Source organism: Chlamydotis macqueenii, chromosome 5 (assembly GCF_036417535.1).
Source record: "Chlamydotis macqueenii isolate bChlMac1 chromosome 5, bChlMac1.mat, whole genome shotgun sequence".
NCBI lineage: Eukaryota > Metazoa > Chordata > Aves > Otidiformes > Otididae > Chlamydotis > Chlamydotis macqueenii.
The window spans coordinates 29,115,862-29,135,789 of NC_141560.1; the positions used below are offsets into that span (position 1 = coordinate 29,115,862).

Consider the following 19,928-nt stretch of genomic DNA (forward strand, 5'->3'; position numbering starts at 1 on the left):
CCCTGCTGATCCAATGGTCCACTGTGAGCATTCATTTCAATTAAGTAGCATGGCTTCTGCTCCATATTCCCTGAGGCTGCCAGCAACTCCCCATTGCTCCATAAACAGTGCTTACAGCTTCCCCAGCATGGATCTATTTTTCTTTGTTTTCATCAGTGTCATGCTTGCTTTACTGTGGCATCACAAAGAATTTCCCATCTGCATGCAAGTGCCAGGAGTCAAGCCCATATATTCAGGATAGGATACTTATCTCCTTTTCTATAGTCCCAGAAGAGAGATCCCAACTTCCCTGACTCGGAGAATGGCCTTGGCAAATGCCCAGATAATTCATCTGACAGCTTCAATCAACTGTTCAGTTAATTCCCTCCCTCCTTCTGTCCTTTCCTTTTCCTCCAGCTTTTACAGTCATATTCTGCTTTGTACATGCTATGAAACCCAAGTCCTGTCAATCTTACTCCATTTTCCGTCAGTGGAAATCCTGCTGCCTCAGTGAGCTAAAGTTCACCTCCCAGATCCGGCAGAAGTGTTTCTACTATTTGAAATTTTTTTTATAAACTATTATAAACACTGACACAGGGGCTTGAAGTGCAACCATTGCAACATAAATTCAAGTACCATCATATGCATTCTACCCTATAAATGGATAAAATCCATTACAAACAACAAAAAGTTGCTTTATAACATTGCCTTTACCTTAACGAATGAAAAAACATCAGTAAGCTCAACACTTTCTCGCTTACCATAGTTTACTACAGTTCTTTCTGTGTGATTGCTAATCAGTGCTCCACGTCTGATGCATTTTACATTTTTCAGCAATGCCTTTCTCAGGCATTTGAACGTTTTATTGCTACATGAACGTAAAGGGAAGGTTTGACAAAAATGTTTAATTAAAAAAAAACATATACAATTTAGGGCTCATAAAAATGCCAAATTGATGGCAGAGAAAGTATAAATCTTTCTAACACGGCCACAAATTTATATCATACTTGACCTGACGGAATAGTTCACTTTTCACATCCATTTGATTCCTGGCTTTTTTATTGAGGTTGCCAAGGAAGGTAACAGTAAGCGCAGGTGATTTTGTTCAAAGGAAATTTTTCATTAGGAACTGGACAGATACCAGCAACTCATTTCATAGAGGCCATTGAAGAGCTTTGCAGTGGTAGCAGCTTTCCATTACTACCTAGGTAGGTCACAGTCAAATAAAAGTCTAAGGCAAAAGGTTTTTTCTAGATCCTACTGTTAATCTCCAGAGCTCTTTAATCAGCTGCCAGATTATAGAGAATCTAGATGTTCATTGGGTAGAGTCACAGGCAAAAATTCAGCCAAACTTCAGTACTGTTACCAGTTTTATCTGTGACCTTGTGCAAGTCACTTTCTACAGAGCATTTTTCCAAGTTTATAAATGAGACCAATATATTCTCTTTTAGATAATGCTTTGGAAGTTTAGATGAAGTGTTCTCTCTACTAGCCAAGTAATAATATTATTAATACTATTGTGGCAGTTCAGCAACCTGAGAGCAAAGACAACCTCATAACAAAATCCATGATTATTTAAAAATGTTTAAGGTCCTTATTCAACAAAGCATTTGAGTTTATCCTGTTTTTATAAAAGTTTATATTGATGTGCTATCCTGATCATAGATATTGCATTATGATGGAGCAATTATGATTGCTTATATCAGAGAGCTTCCACTCTTAACTTGTAATATGCCATGGCTGCTGTCATATGAAAAGCTTCCATTAGGCATCTTGTTCATTCCACTTTTGACAATAAGGTCCCCTTGACAAAATTTCTTTTGGCTGCATTACCTTCTTTCTCTCTTTCCAACCTTTCCTCCATACCTCAGACTTCCATCAATGGACCCAAACTTCTTTATTACTCATATCTTCTTTCTCAGATATCTTCACTTCTCTAAATAGTGGTTCCCTAGATTTTATTTTTATTTTTCAGAGCCCTGAGGGAACCAACAAGCCTTAATGGTCTTGACCAGGCCCTCTGGACCATTCCCCACCCTGCCCACAGCCCAGGACCCCATTTCAATCCCCTGGGGCTTCCCCCACCCCACCCAGGTCCTAGGACCACATGTCAGCACCCCAGGGCTGTCAGCCCCTACCCCAGAGATGCTGCAGCAGGGCTGGTCTCCAGCTCCCCACAGTCCTGCCATGCCTGGCCATGGATCCTGTTGAGACAGGCCCACTTGTGGGCCCATGTCCTGGCCTGGCCCCGGCCAGTCCCCAGGGAAGTGCCCAATGCCCAGTTTTGGGGCTGTCCCGGTGCCCCTCAACTGCCACGCCCCTCAACTGCCCTGCTCCTGGCTGGGGTGGTGGAACAGGCCCGGGCTGCAAGGTCTTGCCCTGACAGACTGCCATGGGGAGCCCCCAGTGCTACCGGTGCCCAGCCCCCAGGGAGTAGACAGTTGAATTTAAATCCTATCTTCACCTTCCCAGATCACTTGTCACTATCACATAGAACACAGCCCCCCCTCAACCAACTCTTCATCACCTGTTCCCATTTCACTGCTGTCTTTCCCAGCATGCCCTTAACCAATTTTATTCTTCAATTTTCCCACCTCTTACTGCAACAGATCCCACCTCTCTAGCCTACTATCTAGGCCATCTGTGATTCTGTTCCACTAAACACTGAGCACGATGTGCTGTAATCTGCAAATCAGTTAAAAAACGGAAAACTTTAAAACTTCAGACAGAAAGACTTGTGGAAAGGAGGATGGGGGAGCATAAGGACAGTCATACAGGTCAGACTAACGTCTGTCTAGTTCCAAATCTTGCCTCTGAGAGGGACGGTGAGAGATTGTAAAAAGCAGGGAAAGCTTAGAGGAATCTTTCCTGGTCTATCCTTCTTTATTCCAGCAAGATGTCCTGCAAATTGTAGTTTTAAATTTACCTTTATGCTCTAAGAATGTAATGAAAATGAAGGCGATGATGATGGGAGTGAATTCAATGCTCTCATACAACACCAGAATGACACTGAAGGAGTCACAAATTTCAAAACTTTTTGCCAAGCCCACGGAACAAAGAATACATACAGCTAAAATAAATATAAAAGGAGCTAAAAGCTGTACCTATTTTCACAGTAAATGATATTGAGGTCCATATTGACGCGAGTGACAAACATGTGGCAGTCAATCCTGACTTCATTAATTGTAGGAGGTGGCAAAGCATGGGCAACGACAACAAGTCCCATGATTTGGCTGGGTACTGTCCGTCCGTGGGACAGTGACACTCTCAGACGTAACCGGCCTGTTATATGAATCACCTGGAAAATAAAAACAATAAAAGAAACCCCAGTGAATTCTGGATGCAACTGTGACATCAGTTTCTTTTAAAAGATAGCATTACTATTCCCTACAGATCACTTAACACAGCTAAAAATTGCACTAAGTAACTGCCAGTATTAGTGTTAAGCTTATTAATATTGGCTGTCAACATGTCCTATATGTCCTCATGGCAAAAAAGAAGACAAGAACATAACAGACAAATGCTTCACATTCATAAAATAAAAACCTCAGAACTCCTATGCTAACGATTTTTGTTGTGGTGGTTGTTAAAGAAAAAGAGAAGAAGAAAAAAACAAACTAGAAATTCAACAAAAGAAAATAAATATTAATTTTATAACATTTGGAGATTGAATATGAGACAAAAATATCAACAGTTTTGAAACTTCCAGAGTGGATTTAATTGAATTGCTAGTCACCTACACCATGGAGACATTGCTCACAGCCTTGAATTACTTCTTTGTGGTTGGCAATTTGAGAAGTAACAACCTAGAACTGATCAATAAGCTCAGCTGCAGGATGGTCGTCTTGCATCCACAGCAAGCTTCTTAAGAGCTGGCAGACTCGAAATGCCTTTGCCTAGTATAATATGTATATATGGAGAGCTCTGGGCCTGATGATTTCTTTCCCTATTCATAAGATAATGCCAGAAGATGCCCAGCAGATCCAATTGTACCCTTGGAGAGTGAAATTCTAAGAATTCTGCCTGAAATGGAGTAAGTTGAAACTCTGGGAAAAGAATAATCCACCACTTCCAGTTTCACTCCTTCAAGAGTTCTGTGGATAAATAAAGGGATTGGTTTTTTTTCAATAAAAGTATATCAATACAGCACCGATAACAGATATCAAATTGCAAATGGAAATTGCAGTTCCTATACTCATAGATAAGAGAGCCGTAAGTACTGGCAGTTGCAGGCTTTCCCAGATTTTAATCTCCAGAGTGTGAACAACATCAACATGAAGAGAAAGCTTCCACGGGATGGGGGCAACTTTCACTGTAATCCCAGACTCACTACCTAGAGATCAACAGATATGTTGGTTGGTACCAAGTGCACTGGAGGAGGTGACAGAGATGGGATGTAGTTATACATCCACTAGCACTCATCTCACAAAGACAGCAGCCAAATTCTTTGCTTCTAATCTGAGATTGATCGTTAACAGAAAGTGAGAGAGAAGAAAATTTTTCATTAATAAGACTGCAAACCACAAAGTGCATCCAAATTCAAACCTAATTCATGCTGGAAGATCTGTGATCTAAGTCTTGTTTCTTTTTTTTAACTTAATCATTAAAATATCTCCTTTCTCCACTATTTTACATTTTGACTCCAGCCAGTGTGGTGAATCTGAATGAGCAAAGTGATTAGCTGCTGTGTTTGTCCCTTTCAGTTGCAGGTTTCTGACCACCCACGTTTGAAGTAATTATTGCCTAAACTCACACTTAACGCACCTTCCAAGGGCAAACTGTTCGATGAATATTTGAAAAAGTTCCTAAAGGCAGAGATGTAAAAACATCATTTCAAACACACTTTTTTTTTTTTTCCTCAAGACCTCATTAACTAATGAAGAAATAGCTAAAAGAAATAGGATTAACTTCGCAGGAGGGGCAGTAACAGTATATTTTGCTCCTTCTAGCTAGGCTTGCATAAACATCTGCTTTTTAGTATTATCTGTCTCTTTTTATCACGCAGTTTCAGCTTACTGCAAAAACTCAAATCTGTAAATATTTGGAAAAACGCTGATGGATAACTAGTAATAATGTGAAAACTAATCTTATATTGAACGTGCTATGCAAAAGTATTGTTGTTCTGTTGTTTTTTTTGTAAGAATCCTTACGCTAATATGTTTGAAGTTGTCACTATCACTTGAGGGAATTTTTAAGACATATCATACGTAAAATCCATCTCTCTCTTCCTTGTAAATTTTGAAACCTCCATGTCATTTACAGCTAAATATAAACATGATTAGTTTTTGAACAACTGTATTCAGTCACTACCTCACTTTTTTTCTGATTCCTCATGTGAAATACACCTCAGAGGTAGTATGACCCCAAGAGACAGTTCCAAACCTGCTAGACTCACCATATATTAACATTGTTGAATTTCAACAGAGTGCTTCCAGATTCAAATTATTTAGGTTGTTCCTAGCTCTATCATGGATCGAGACATGTTCTAAATCCCCATGTGAATTCAAATTTTAGGGGTCAGCACTCAATTGCATTCTGATTCTGTACACTGGGAAATGTACAGCAAACTGCCCATCAGTTCCAGTGCCTGTATTCCTCTAAAGAAACTCTATTTCCATGCCTGAAATCCCTTTCTATGACAACATTAGTCAAATGTACCAAGTGGGAAATCTAATTGGTAGTAAAAAACAATTCTAGCTGTCATGACCTTGTCTACTTTGTAAGTATTGCCACTTTTAACACTGGTTCATTTGAACTGGGATTAGGGGTGATAGGAATTATAGGGTCAATTATCTCTGGTAGCTAAAATTAATCTCTTTATAATTCAATCCCACAGCACTAGTCTATCATATCCTAAAGCAGTTTTATGACTTTAATGAAGCTAAATTGCAAGAATAAACTGTTTTATGAAGGACAATACTTGGATTCAGATGTAAATATTTAACAAAAATTTGCCAGGAATATTCTGAAAATCAAAAGTAAATGCAACTCTTCTATGCAGTTTTCTACATAAATGCTTTCTTCTGAAAAGTATGCAACAGTCCAAATCCATCTTTAAACTATAGTTGTCTTCTTTCTAATCATGCTGTATGAATGGACTGGCACGTTTAGATGTCACAGTAAGAGAAGACAGTGATACTGTGTTCTGTCCATTATAAAAAGGTGGGTCATTGCTATACTCCTAATCACAGGGATTATCAGAAAGCTGTACAGATTTCCACAGCATTTTCCCATCTACCTCCTAAACGAAATTAGTAGCAAGGTTCCTTTTTACTCTAATGGGAAATGGACCGGGTTAACAGTTCAGAGACTTTTTTGCTTACAAACTGTTTACTGTGTGTTATAACTTGCCTGATGATTTCAGCCTATAGAAGCAGAGGGAAATCTTATGGTCAAAATCAGCCTTGTGACCTGATCTAGTCCGGGATTTGACACAGGTCATTCTGACCTCTATTATTGCTTGTAGTGTAACTTAGTTGTATAATAGTTATCCTTGGGTAGACAGGTGGGTGAACCAAAAAGCATCCTGCAACAACAAAACTTTTAACACTGTGAAATGACTATAACACATATGCTGCTGTAAAGATGTAATTCTGAAGCAAAACAAATACTATAAAAATCTTGTGTATTGTTTAATTGCTTTGTTAAAAAAATTCTAAATCAGCTTTGCCTCACACTCCAATATTGGGAAAAGTAAAATAATTATTTGGATTTTATTTTTAGCTGATTAGAAAAGGGATTTGCAAAATATTGTAAGTACATATAAACACAGTTTATGAGTGTGGGAGTGTTAAGAAGCCATATTGCTTGGACAAATATATATTTCTTTTCCCTGCCATATGCTCCCTTTAGTCATCTGTTAGTGATAAGCACTTAGATGTGCTCTACTAATGTCTACTCATTATAAACAAGCACAACACAAAGACCTTGATAAAACCTTCCCTCTGTCAATACTTAAGGATAGGAAAGCCCAGCAATTGAAAAATACATCTGGAATCTACTCATCATCCGTTAGAGCTAAATCTCACAACTGGAGATGGAAATCCGTTCTTTATAAAAAGAGATCTTTAAATATTACATCTGTTTTTTTTCACATACATGTGATGTCAGAGTAAGGACATGCATTACCAGAGGCTATAAAAACCTCCAAGCATGAAAAGTCTGTGAATTTCACCTTTCAGATGTCTCTGTGTTCATCAAAACTTAAACCTCCATTAGAAAGAAATTTCTAAACTATTTCTTTTGTTCTCTGTGTAAATCACTATGCCAATTTACTATGGGATTGAAACCACAACACTGGCAGAAGTGCTCCCTCCCCCTCATTTCTCTTAATGAGATATTAAATTTAAGCCTTACAATTATTGCTTAAATACGAATTTTGAGAAGACAGTCACTTATGAAAACATTCTAATTTAGTTTGTGTGCCTAGATATTTATTTAGCTGTCTTATGAACAACTCACATATACACTTATCCCCCTTTACAGAAACAACTGTGATTCACAAGGATATACACATTTGTTTTGGTCTCTCAAAGGTGTTATTTTATACTTCCAAAATCAACACCTAAATCTCTAAAAGACAATTAATTCAAACTGCTAAAATTGGCTAAGGAAATAACTTACAAACTATAGTCATGTTCTTAAGATTTTTTTTTCTAAGAGTTGTGTGCTCCTTCACTCACAGATACATGGACATCCATCTCAAAAGCTGCTTGTGACATTAGTGAGACAAAAATTTTAACACTCTATAAGGTACAGGGTTCCTATACAGTTTCAGGTGATTTCCAAGCAAAGACCAACCATTTGGAAACAGGCTTTCCTCTGGACTTTTCAAAGAAAAAGAGTCCACTCTCACATCTGGAGTTCACACAATGATATCCTAAAGGTTTTCTTTTCCTGACATCAAAATATATCCATGCTTATCAATCTAAACTTCAGTATCAGATTATTTATCTACCACAGTTCTCTTAGTTCTTCCCTGTACCCCACTGCAGTCACTACAACATTTCTATTTGCTTATGTTTTCTCACAGTCAGAAGCCATTTATTTCTGGAGTTCCACAGCCCCATTCTCATGAGACCAAAGCCTATTCTCCCACTCTTCAGGAAAACTTTAGGAAAATGTATCATTTGCCTAAACTTACCGTTCAGCAGCAACTGGGATCAGAGAGATCCAGTAAGGCCTTGTGTTTGCAGTTCCAGTAATACTTGCATTTTCCATTCTCAGACTTATGCATTTCTATAAACATTGCAGTACTCCTAACAGGAGGTCCCATGGAGCACAACATTTTGGTGATGAAAAGGAGCGAGCTGCTACAGGTGCAATATGTTGGCTCATCCCACATGTTCAGCAAGTTTGATGTGTCCAACATGCATCCAACTTGCTGTACACACACTGATAATTCTCTGTCATGTGTACAGTTAGCTTAACACACAGGATACATTGCACTTATAGCATGAGCCATGGAAAGAAGTTAGCACATGCCCAGCGGCCACTCTTAGGGATTCTTGCATGTCTGATCAATCACCCCTCAGATAATGAAGTTGTGAAAGGTGGTTTGTAGATGTATGTTCCAGTTGTATCAATGTTCCATTTACCATCTCTTTTCATCTATAAAATAACCATCATGTAATCTATTCCCTTGTTAACATCACCCATCTCCAACTTTATAAGTATTGTCTATCTTTTCTCTTGGACAGCATAACAGAATGACACTTTTACTTACAGTAATTGTTCTCAACTCTTATTTGATTCAGAATTTTCCTGCTTCAGTTTTAGCCTTGAAAAAATGCTTGCTGCTGAAAAACCTGTTTGCTTTTTTTTCTTACTATAGCAGTCCATCTAATAAAAGATATTGCTTCTACACATAAATCTTGTCCTATTATATCAACTCTGCACCAGAACAAAGGAAACTAGTAGTTAGTGCAGCTGTCAGTGAGTCATTCTAAACTGGTGGATAAAATAAAAAGAGACTAGGCAGTAATCTATGACTCCTGAGAAACAGCTTTGTAAGTAAAATGCAGTCAGTCTTAATTCAGTTATGCACTGAACACTACCTCTACCACTGTTAAGAGTTGTGGTCTTGAGCACCCATTCAAAGAATAGGAGTCTGATTTCAAGGAAGGCAAACATTATTCCTAACACATACATAGTTTCAAGGTCAATAGCCTCTTTTCCATCCACAAGTACATTTCAAATCCCCTCAAATACACCTGCAAAAGACAGTCTGAAAATGGAAATGGTATTTACATTTAAACAGCATATTAGGTCTCAGGACGTATTTTGTTGTTAAAAAGTCAATACTAGTTTTTGGAAACACTCTATAGGCTTTTCCCATCTTCCCTCTGATATCACTCTCTCCAGATAATAAGATTCAAAAGCTATTTTGCTGCTTAAAACAGTCAGAGGCAGAATTTAGGCTAATCCTAAGGGGTTTTAAAAAAGTATCCTTACGAGACCTCAAACTCAATGGGTGCTTAAAGACAAGCATCACATGAGAAACACCCTGGCTTGGCAGGCTCAGTTCGTAACTCTTGCTCAATCCCTAAAACGACATGAGTAGAGTATTTTTTATTGCATATGAGAAATACTGAGACCAGCAGCAAGCAAAATAGCCACAGTCACTTTCATTCAAGTACACCACAGGGAGCAGCTGCTCTTCTGCATAAAAGTTAGTGTTTTTAGCACTCACACAAAAATCTGCCTGGATAACTAATTCCAGCTCTTCCTCAACCTCTTATCTCCAACTTGCCTCTCACTACATAATAAACTAGAAGGAAAGGAATGGGGACAGCTTTCTAACTCTCCAAAAGAGTGAAGACAAAACAAGAACCTGGCCTTGCCCATGTTACATCTATCATATGAAGCTCCCCGATCTGGACATGGCTATGTTAGGGTTATCTAAAGAATAAACTACAACTTCTCTGTGGGAGTAAAGGAAGACTGTTGTATGATAAACAATTCCTAAAGCTGCCATTTAAAAAAAAAAAAAAAGTATTTTCAAGAGTGTGCAATAGGTTACTTTTTAAGAGTTATCAAATCTTAATAGCCTGCAAAATGAACAGCAGACCAGAGGTTGCTCAAGAAAAAATAATAAAAATATATTTGCTATCAACATTTTTAGATCCTTTAGATTAACTTTATTAGATCCTTAATTTATGGCTGATTTTTCATTCTGTTACACAACAGCATTTCCATTTTATTATCTGGGGTAATAGATTAGTGGTTATAATTTAGTACGGCATAGTGCAGTGTCCTGCACTGTATATATGGACACATATGTATCTTTATTACCATGTTGGCTCTCACATCAGAATTCTGAGGTCCAGTCTTGCTTTGGCATTTGTTGTGGTAGTAAAAGTTGCATGATCAAGATCCTCCATTCAAAAGCATATTTGTATTGTAAAATATGTTATCGTGCCTTCCTTTCCTGTGTTGTGATTTTTTATTAATTGCAATGGATTAGTAAGCTGTTTTTCTCTAAATAAAATATGTTGCAGAGCTGAAAGTTCTGAAATCAGTCTCATAATACAAGCTCAAGAAATATTGTGGTGAGTCATTACACATTATAATTTTTCATTTATTTTGCTTTATACAACTGCAAAGGTTTCTGTTTTCATAATCAGCCTCCTCAATAAGAGCTCCAAACATATTACTCTTAAATAGCATCCTTCAAATATATGCAATGTTAGTAATTCAACATGCCAGGATTTGTTTTAATACCTTTGAACCCTTTTCCTTTTTAAGATGTCTTATCAACAACTCAATCTATCAAGACCACATTATTTTTTCATAATCCAAAACTTACAAGCATTTGAAGAAGATCAACATTAAGAAAATGGAAAAAGAAGAAACTAAATGAAATCGCCACACTGCAACCTGAAAAAGTAGCCATAAAAACCTGTTTTATAACAAAATACTTTTTGAAGTAATTGGCACAAAGACTGTTCTAGTGCAGATTGCTGCAAGAGTGCTCTTGGCAAGAACATCAGAAGCACTAGCGAAACTTTAATATGCTCAAATAGCCAAATACAAACTGACACCAGGAACTCATGTGTGGCAACAAATAGGAAAAAATAAAGTATCTCAATTTAACACAAACCTACATACAAAGGGATCAATTTTTACAATTCGTGGTTTAGCATACAATACGGCTGTCCTCGGAGTGAATATAGAGTAGCTATACATAAGAAATTAGAATTATCAATTCGAGGGAATTTCTCAAGAGTCCTTTTGATATGTAATACAGCAAATATAATGACTAAGAAACCAGACATCAATGCATTAAATGAGATCAGGTTGAGATCTATTTAGAAAAGACAGGTTTAAGCTGGAAAAAGAATCTCTTTGATATGACCTCCAGAGCAGACCATTTGCAGAAGGATTCAAGATGAGCAGATTTACCCTTGCATATCTGCTTGCTTCACAGCTGCTTTTAAATCTAAACTCTAAAATATCTAATATTGAGTTATTGCAGAATTAAGTCTATATAGTAAAAAAGATTAAGAACCTGGGATTTTCTTATGCTTCTAGCAAATGTTATAATGGATTTTGTATGTTGAATTCAGAGGAATAAAAGAAACACAGTTAATTTAAAATCTAGCTAACGTTACTAATTTCTAAATGATGTGTTATAGAAGCCGGCTCCTGCTGGTCTAAACTAGGAATTGGCAATACCTCAGAATTTTTGGTAGTCTGTATCCCTGATTTATGGCCAATACTTATTTAACCCTGAAACTCAAAAGATAGCTTCCCTTCAGCAGATTTTCCACTGCAAATCCCTCGGTGTTCAAATGTGTTGCATTTTTTTTCCTCACAAAATGTTTGAAGTCCCCTTTAAAAATAATGCCTTGAGGATATTTTTTCCTTAATACCATTTAAAGAAAGTTGAAAGCATTTAGCCATTGAAGTGTGCAGGGTTCTAATAAAGGAATTGTCATCCCTGCCCATGAGCAAACTGTCTTGGAGCTCACTATTCCAGAACTCTCATGCTCCTGCCAGCAGTAAAAATTAAACCTGAAAAAGGACTTTTGTTGCATCGGTTCCAGTGCAGTTTATCAGAGCATCAGGGGCAGTGGGAACTGGCTACATAATTCTACAACAGAAAAGGTGGAAAGCTTTTCTGAAAAAAAAAAGTTAGCCTGAATCCTGTACGTCAGGGCAACCAGATCTTGTTGCACTAAAGATAACCAATAATAAGTACTGTTCAGATATAGTGTCTTTATTTCTGCCTTTGGAGGGAGAAATAAAGGTCTGTTCCACCCCCCCAACCCCACCCCCCCCCCCCCCCCCCCGCCCCGTAGTTCTTAGCAGCCCAACAATTACCTTAGGTGATTCTCTACACAGTGAGCAAGGACTAGATAAAACAAAATATCTGATATTAACACATTTTTTTCACCCACATAGAGGAAAAAAATGTAGATGATGTTGTTGTCCGGAAAAACAGAAATGGAGTCCCCAGTTTAGCCTTGATTAAGACAGTAAATCTTATTTTCTACTCAATCTCTCATAGACACACTATGAAAAAGGCTGAGAACTACTATTTTAATTTCATTAATACCAAGATTCCTCTGCTTGTGCTAACAGTGTCTGGTACAGAGTCTTACATGGAGAAGCAACCATTTTGTTTATTTTAATGCTTGCATGGTTTCTTCTAGCATGGCACAATTTCCACGGGCTTTATACAAACACATAGGTTGTTCTGAAAGATCTTGGACACAGAATATGTGAGCTTTCCTGCAGAATGCCAAAACTGTGACAGAAGCAAAGGTGGAGAAGGGCAAAAAAGATTAATTTCCCATAATTATTATTTCACCTTCCTCACATCAATGACACACACATGAATATAAACTACAAATTTTCAATTTAGAAGGGGAAAACACACAGCAAAGTATATGAGATGATTTTATGAAAAATACAACTGCAAGCTTCAGAAAAGCTGCTGCAGGTGGCTAAGGCAAAGACGAATGATCAAAGGATGGGAGGCAAGAGACTTCTGGCCTGTCTGCCAACATCTAGTCTCAGTAGCTCTCTGAATGTGCTCAGTGTTATATTTGAACACTTTTAAACAGGTCTCTCATGGTCCTGACAAAGAAATTAGCTGGCATTCAAACTGCAAGAGGCTTTACAGAGACTGTAGGAAAAGGCTAGGGCACACCGTGACAACCCTTCCGGAGGAACAACTGTTGTCCTTAAGAGCAGCTGTAGTAGGTCAAACCAAAGGCCTGTCTAGATCAGCATCCTCAGTGCGTCCCTCAGGCTGGGAAGCACCTAACGGCATTGCCCTTGTGTGTTTTCCCTCTTCCTGAGGTACAGGCATGTTGTTTGGTAAGCCTTTGGCATTCATAGTGCCCTGTGGCAATGAGTTTCACTGTCTAGAAGCAGTAAATGCCTCCTTTTGCTTGTTCTGAATTTGTCATTTACTACTTTAATTTTGTTCCGCACCCTACATATTGTGAGACTGTACAAAATTATACCCTATTCACCTTCTTTATACACTGATGTTTTCTATCAAGTGCCTCCTTAGTCATCTTTCTTCCAGGCTGAATGTCCTAAGTATATTTCAGCTGTTTCACAATTTTGATCAGTGTTGTCATTTTTGTTGTTTTATGATCTTCAGTTTGAGATGAGGTGGGATAATAAGTACACAAGTATTCAATATAAAGGAAAACTACAGATTTATACAGTGGCATAATGATGTTTTCTGTTTCATTTTTAATTTATTTCAAAATAATTTGATAGCACTCTGTTTGCTTTCTGATCACTACTAAACACTGAGCTGTTCCTTTCATAAACTCATTACAACTCCAAGGTATCTCCTCTGAGCAGTAACAGCTAGTTCAGGGCTCTTCCTTGTATACATACAGCAAGGATTCGTTTTTCCCAGATATATTACTTTACATTTACCTGAACTGAATTTTATCTACTCTTTTATAGCTTCTTCGCACACAATCACGAAGTTCTTGTCCTACTGTTCACATTAGACTTCTACATTTTTATAATCCAATAAACACTGTAACTTTCCTGTTCACCTTGATTTCCATTTAATTTATGAATATGTTGAGAACCAAAAACCCCACAAACAGCAGTAGTAAAAGCAGTAGTGACCACTTAAATAGAGAAAACTGACCATTCTTGTCTTTTGTTTTTTAAAGCATGCACTTATCTATGTGAAGATCCTCCCCCTCCACTGGCAGCTTAACTTCTTTCAGACTTTTGGTTAGGGACTGTGCTGGTTCCCATGCTGGAAATGCAGCTACTCTGTATTAAATGGAAATTCCCTGTAGACATGCCTGCTAGTTCCCTGAGAAAGTTTTGCAAAAGTCTTTGACTTTTCCTTGACATATCATATTTACTCAGATGTCTACCAGCTCTATTTTTATTTTAGTTTCAGCAGAACTGTTCTAGGTTATGAGGTCCCTTGTGCTAGGACACAAGGAAGGTATTGCCTGCTGTTTACACTAAGAACTGCAAATTAACATCTACTAGGATACGTCCTTCCTGAAACAAATCTCTGCATGACTTCCTGCAAACAATGAGAATGAGTATACAAACTTATTTCGCACAATTCTGTGAATGTAATGAAATAATACTGATAAATTAATAGAGACATATAAACTGTGCATTCAGTGGCAGTGACAGCAATAGGTCATAACTGTTTAAATCTCATGCTTCATCTCCTTTCCATAGACATGTGACCCTTAAGCTTCCAGCGCCATCCTAAGCCCCTCCCGAAACTTTTGAAGAATGTGAAAATATAAATACTTTCAATCAAATCAAATTTTCCCAGAAACTTTCAGTGATGAGATCTGTTTCATGTCAAACCACTCCAATTTTGCAAAAGCCTTGTGACCCAAAATCAAGTTAATTTTGCGGAGAGGGAGGTTTTTGTGGGTATTTCAAGAAACTGTACTGTCATCATTAGCTGAAGTCCACCCAAACAAGGCATGTGATTTCTCTTTGAAGAAAAAACTTTTATTCCACTTGGAGATGGATGGTCTTTGCAAAGCTCTGACCTTCTCCTTGACAGCTACAAATGGACTACTATTTATGATTTGTTTCTATAATCCACTTAATGTAACAAGCTAGATTATAGATAGCAATTTATTTGTAAAAATCATAATAAACCAGCATTGTTTTAAATGCCAGATGTGGATAAATGGGGAGCAAGAACTGATGAGACAAGATCCGTGTTCTCGAATCTACATTGAAGAATTACGGCAGCCTCTTGCTTTATCTGCACTTGGAATCAATTTAGTAATTTTTAATTCACTGATTTTCTGTTGTTTGCTTAACATTTATTAATTGATTGTTATACTCATGCAATTAATTCAAAAGTTGGCAAGTTTAACATGCAGAGATTAATTTTCTTTTACTAACCCAATGCCTAGAATACTTTTTTTTTTTTTAAAAGAACAGGTTATCAAGAAAGTACCTCCACATTAATCATATTTATAAATGAGATACAGTAGAGGTGCTGCATGCCATCTGTCAATCCACACTGAACCTTTTCCTATATTTGACTAAGCTTTTCTATGTAATTTAATAAGATAACAAGAAAAAACTATGACAGCTCTGTCTTTCACTTGCTGCAGTCGTAACCAAAAGTCAGTTTGGACACCTAGGACTTATCCTCTGCAAGACTGAGAATCTCTCCTTTAAGACTACAATGCATCTCAGGTCCTGTTGAAATAAGTGGTATGCTTGCTCCATCATCCAGCGGTCACAGGGTCTGTACCTTCACAGCAACCTTTAGGTTACTCAGCTGTTAAGTGCTTCTCATCTGGAATGAGAGCTATTCATTTGCCCTTCATGTCACACTCATTTAAGATGGCTGAAATGTTTATTCAGAAGAGGAGTAGCGATAATGAGCAAGGTTTCTTTGCTCTTGGTTACCAGACACTATTAACAAGGCTTCAGACTTGCTCAGTGTGTTCCTTATTGCAGAACAAAAGAGCAGAGAGTGAGAGAAAAAACAATGTTCACAATTCTTATTATTTTATTATGACTTTCCCCATATTTGGTGTTTAACTGAAATCCTCAGTTTCTGTTTTTTTTTTTTTTTCTCTGTGTGTCACTCGGGCTGCTGCTGTAAACTAGACAAATTGACAAAATAGATTTTTTTTTATAGAGAGAGGCAAGGAAGATGCACTAGACAATGAGTTTCTTTGTGCCCTATAAGCCTAGAATTTACCCAAGCATTTTGATCTCAAAATGAGGATTTAATATTTCTCACAGAAAATACAGAGGTGCAGATAAATCTGCACAGTTAGGTACAAGAAGACGCACAGAACGGATTCAGCACTCAACGCAGACTGTAAGATACATGAGTGTGCAACCTGTGATGCATGGAAGTGCTGCAGAGCTTGTAGGAATCCAACCCAGACATTTATTTATGTCTGCACAAAGAACAAAACATGGCCTCGTTTCTCTCTCCTGCAATGCTGGGAGAACTATGCCGAAGAAAACTCCAGTCGCTTCAGCATTCGAGTTAAAATCCAAAGTTAGCTCTTCATGTAACGAAGGGTAGAACAAATATGTACATTCATATATGCTTTAATCATATAACCAGCCCACTGATTTAGTGAGGCTAGATCCATGATCTATTTGAAAAAATAAGAGTCTAAATGATCTTGATAAGATTACGAGAATTGCATGCAAAATGTAACAAACAGAGATCATATGTTCCTACAGGATGCAACAGAAATCTACAAAACTAACATGAAAAGTCTCAGAACTTTCCTTTTGATGGGTTTTAAAACCATCCTATGGAAATCTTTAGCACGCACATAAATTCTCTGTTAAAATCTATGGGATTGTTAAAGATCGCTGGAGAAAAGACATTCCATCATTCTTGTTAACCTGGCAGAACTTTTCAGTAAAGAAAGGGAAATAGTCTAGGAACATTTATAAATTTTGGAGACTTTTATATTTTGACCTGGTGAGTCATTAGAAGCCCACTGCACATTGATCTGCACCCCTATGAAATCCAGTGATGGCTGGTATTGCTTAGACCATGTAAAACAGCTCAGGATTTGGCTCACTATCCTGTTTCAGTCACTTCTATTATAATTTCTCCTGTTTTGTCATCCACTTCTGCTGAGCACCTTCCTTAAATCTCAGGTGAAATCCACAGGACACTTTGTACAAACATGAGCTTCAAATAATTGAGTATCTGGTTTAACTGCTAAATTTTAAGCAAGCCAGGGCTATGGCACTGCATATTTTGTAGGATATATTTTCTGGCTTTGTAGGGTATTGGCTGCATGATCTGATAAAAACTGAGGCTAAATGAACTCTACAATTTGTATTCCTACAGCCACAATTTTATCGGCTTGTTTTTTTTCTTTTTTTTTTTCCTTGGCTCTAAGGTTCATTACTTACGGTTACTGCAGAATCAATTTGAAATGGCCAAAATCAGTGATGGAATTTATAGCACAATGAACGTACTGCCATACAAGTGCTGTTACACATGAAAGGGCCTCAGAATACTCTTTTCAGCAATCCTTCTACATAGCAGAGTGTTCTGTTTTTATCAATTTAACAGAATCATCACAGGTATATTCTGAGAGGTGTAATCCTGACAGCTACACAGCAGATTTTCTCTGAGGCAGATATTTTTACAGGAAAACAATATTATTGATAAAATCTTAGCATATTAGAACACAGAAAAGAAACTGAACACATCTTTCTCATTCTTCACATCAGGCATTTGCAGTTCCATTTTGAAGAAAAAAACCCTACTAAACCAGAAAGAGTTTTTGAAGAAAGCATTCTCACACTCCTTGAGATATATATTAATTGCTTACCAGTTTAGCAACCCTGAAATCTAGAGTAAGAGCACAGAGTGGGCACTATGGTGTGTGGAAAATGTGGAGGGCTCTTGAAGCTAAAACAAAGTATAGCATCAGTAGTTGCCTGTTTATAAAGTTTATAAAGATTTACATTTTTACTTAGTCCATTTTTCTTTCCAAGTGTCTCTATTATAGACATCTCATATTTTACGCCATTTTGAAGCACAGAAAGTTTTAACTTTAGCATGATGCATTGTGAAAAAAATACAGAAAAGACAGATGGCAGGCTGTCCTCCCCAAAACTCAATTTCATAATACGCATGTGATTGCTAATAGGCAGGCTCTAAAAAACAATTTTCCTTGACGGAGAAGAGCTGATAAATTGTCAACATAAACTTCGTCTGTGGTTGCTCCAGTGATCTAAAGCTCTTCTGTGAGTTTTGCACCATCAAAGTCTGCATCTTACAACCATATCGAAATTTATGAATGCATATGACTATAAAGTGACTGAAAACAAGCTATAATGCATGTCTTGTATTGTGAACCAGCTCCTTGCTTCTTCAGGAAAAACTCTGTCCACTGTCCCTTTCCCAACCACGGATACGTGACTGTGGGAGAGCCAGACTGGATTCAGTGATGCCCTGTGAGCTAACTAAAACAGCTCTGCATTTAGGTTTCTCTTAAACACAGTGCTAGGTCTAGTGGTGGACTTACCTAACCAACACAGTCTTTGTAACAATACAACAATGTGAAGGACCACGAGAACTGAAAGCAGTTGATTAGTTAGGACAAAAATACACATTTCAGAGCACTTGATGAGGGAAAAATGAATGAAAAGGCTAATAAAGTAATGATTTTCTAGAAAAGAAATGTTTATCAGAGATTTCAGAGAAAAAAACATGCCTGGACCTTCCACAGTATGTCAAAAGTAAAAAGGGCTCATTGAATTCACATGAAATAAAATTAAGCATTCAGTTCATGCATGCAGAAATTCTTAGGGAAAATGCCCAAACTATTTGTACATAGCATGGGACCTGTTCACATTGAAAGTGCAGAGTGCATTTCAGATTTAAATACTTCATTGTAATTAGTAACTACTAATTTTGATTTTTTTTTAAAGGCTTATAACTATTAAACATTTGCCTGTAAGAATTCAGATCTTATTTCTGAGAATAACTGAGAAGCAGTAACTCGACAGCAGATGAGCGGTGATTGCCCCGTTATAAACATATTTGCCTGGCACAAAATAATGTGATGATCCCATCCTATATTTAATTGCAAAAGTTTCTTAAGTTTGATTGTGAAAAGACTATGAAACATTTTTATCAGGCTCTTCTTGTTATACAGAGGAGACACTACTTGCAAGTATGTGACCAATTCCGTAAAGTGAAGCCATGGGAAGAATCCATATTTCTTTAACTTTCTTTTAATTAGAACAATACTGTCAATTTTAAAGGCATTGAATTTGCATCCTGTTGCTCTAATTGTTTACAGTCTATATTGCTCTTCATATGCCCCTAAATTAAAAAATTAAAAAAAAAAAGAACAGCAGTAGGCCAAGAATAGATCTCAAATTTAGAAAATATTGCCAAACTTAGGCGGATACACTCTTTTCCAAGTATAATTAGATAGAGTCACTGATGTGTTATATTGTTTGGTTTAGGATGGAAAAATATACAAAGGCTAGAATTATAACTGAATACGAACGGGAGTTTCCAACATGCTATCACAAACAAAGGTGGAAAACATACTGTTTATAACTGATGAAACGGACCTTGGCTATGTCCTTTTAATGGCAAGAAACTCACACAGCAATGCACACAAGAAATTCAGAGAGAATAAAATACCTATCCATAAAAAGTTAAATAAAACTTGTAACCCTCTTCAGGGTAACCTCTTCAGAGCTCAGACCTCTTTATGCAATCTGTATGGATTCCCAGTAAAGGCTCCAACACGAAGTTTGTAAGACAAGAACATTACCACTATTCGTAATACACGTAGTGTTTTCATTTGTTTCAGGTCTTTTGCATGAATTTTAAATAACAGAGAAAATCAAGATACTTATGTTCTCCCAAGCTTACTCTCAGATACTGATTATTTTCCTTTAAGTAGGCACAAAATTCTTGGTTTTAAGGAGCGACAGCCAAAAAATATCGC

General features: G+C 37.3%; 1 protein-coding gene across 4 annotated transcripts in view; it reads right to left on the reverse strand.

Annotated features, from left to right (window-relative positions):
• NPAS3 (neuronal PAS domain protein 3) overlaps window positions 1-19,928 on the reverse strand; it is a 623,781-nt gene that overhangs the window by 32,756 nt on the left and 571,097 nt on the right. For all 4 annotated transcript variants that reach the window (XM_086749858.1, XM_086749857.1, XM_086749860.1 and 1 more), the window contains one exon: window positions 3,084-3,277. In XM_086749858.1, the coding sequence (XP_086605984.1) occupies window positions 3,084-3,277 (194 nt within the window). The remainder of the gene's footprint in view (window positions 1-3,083; window positions 3,278-19,928) is intronic.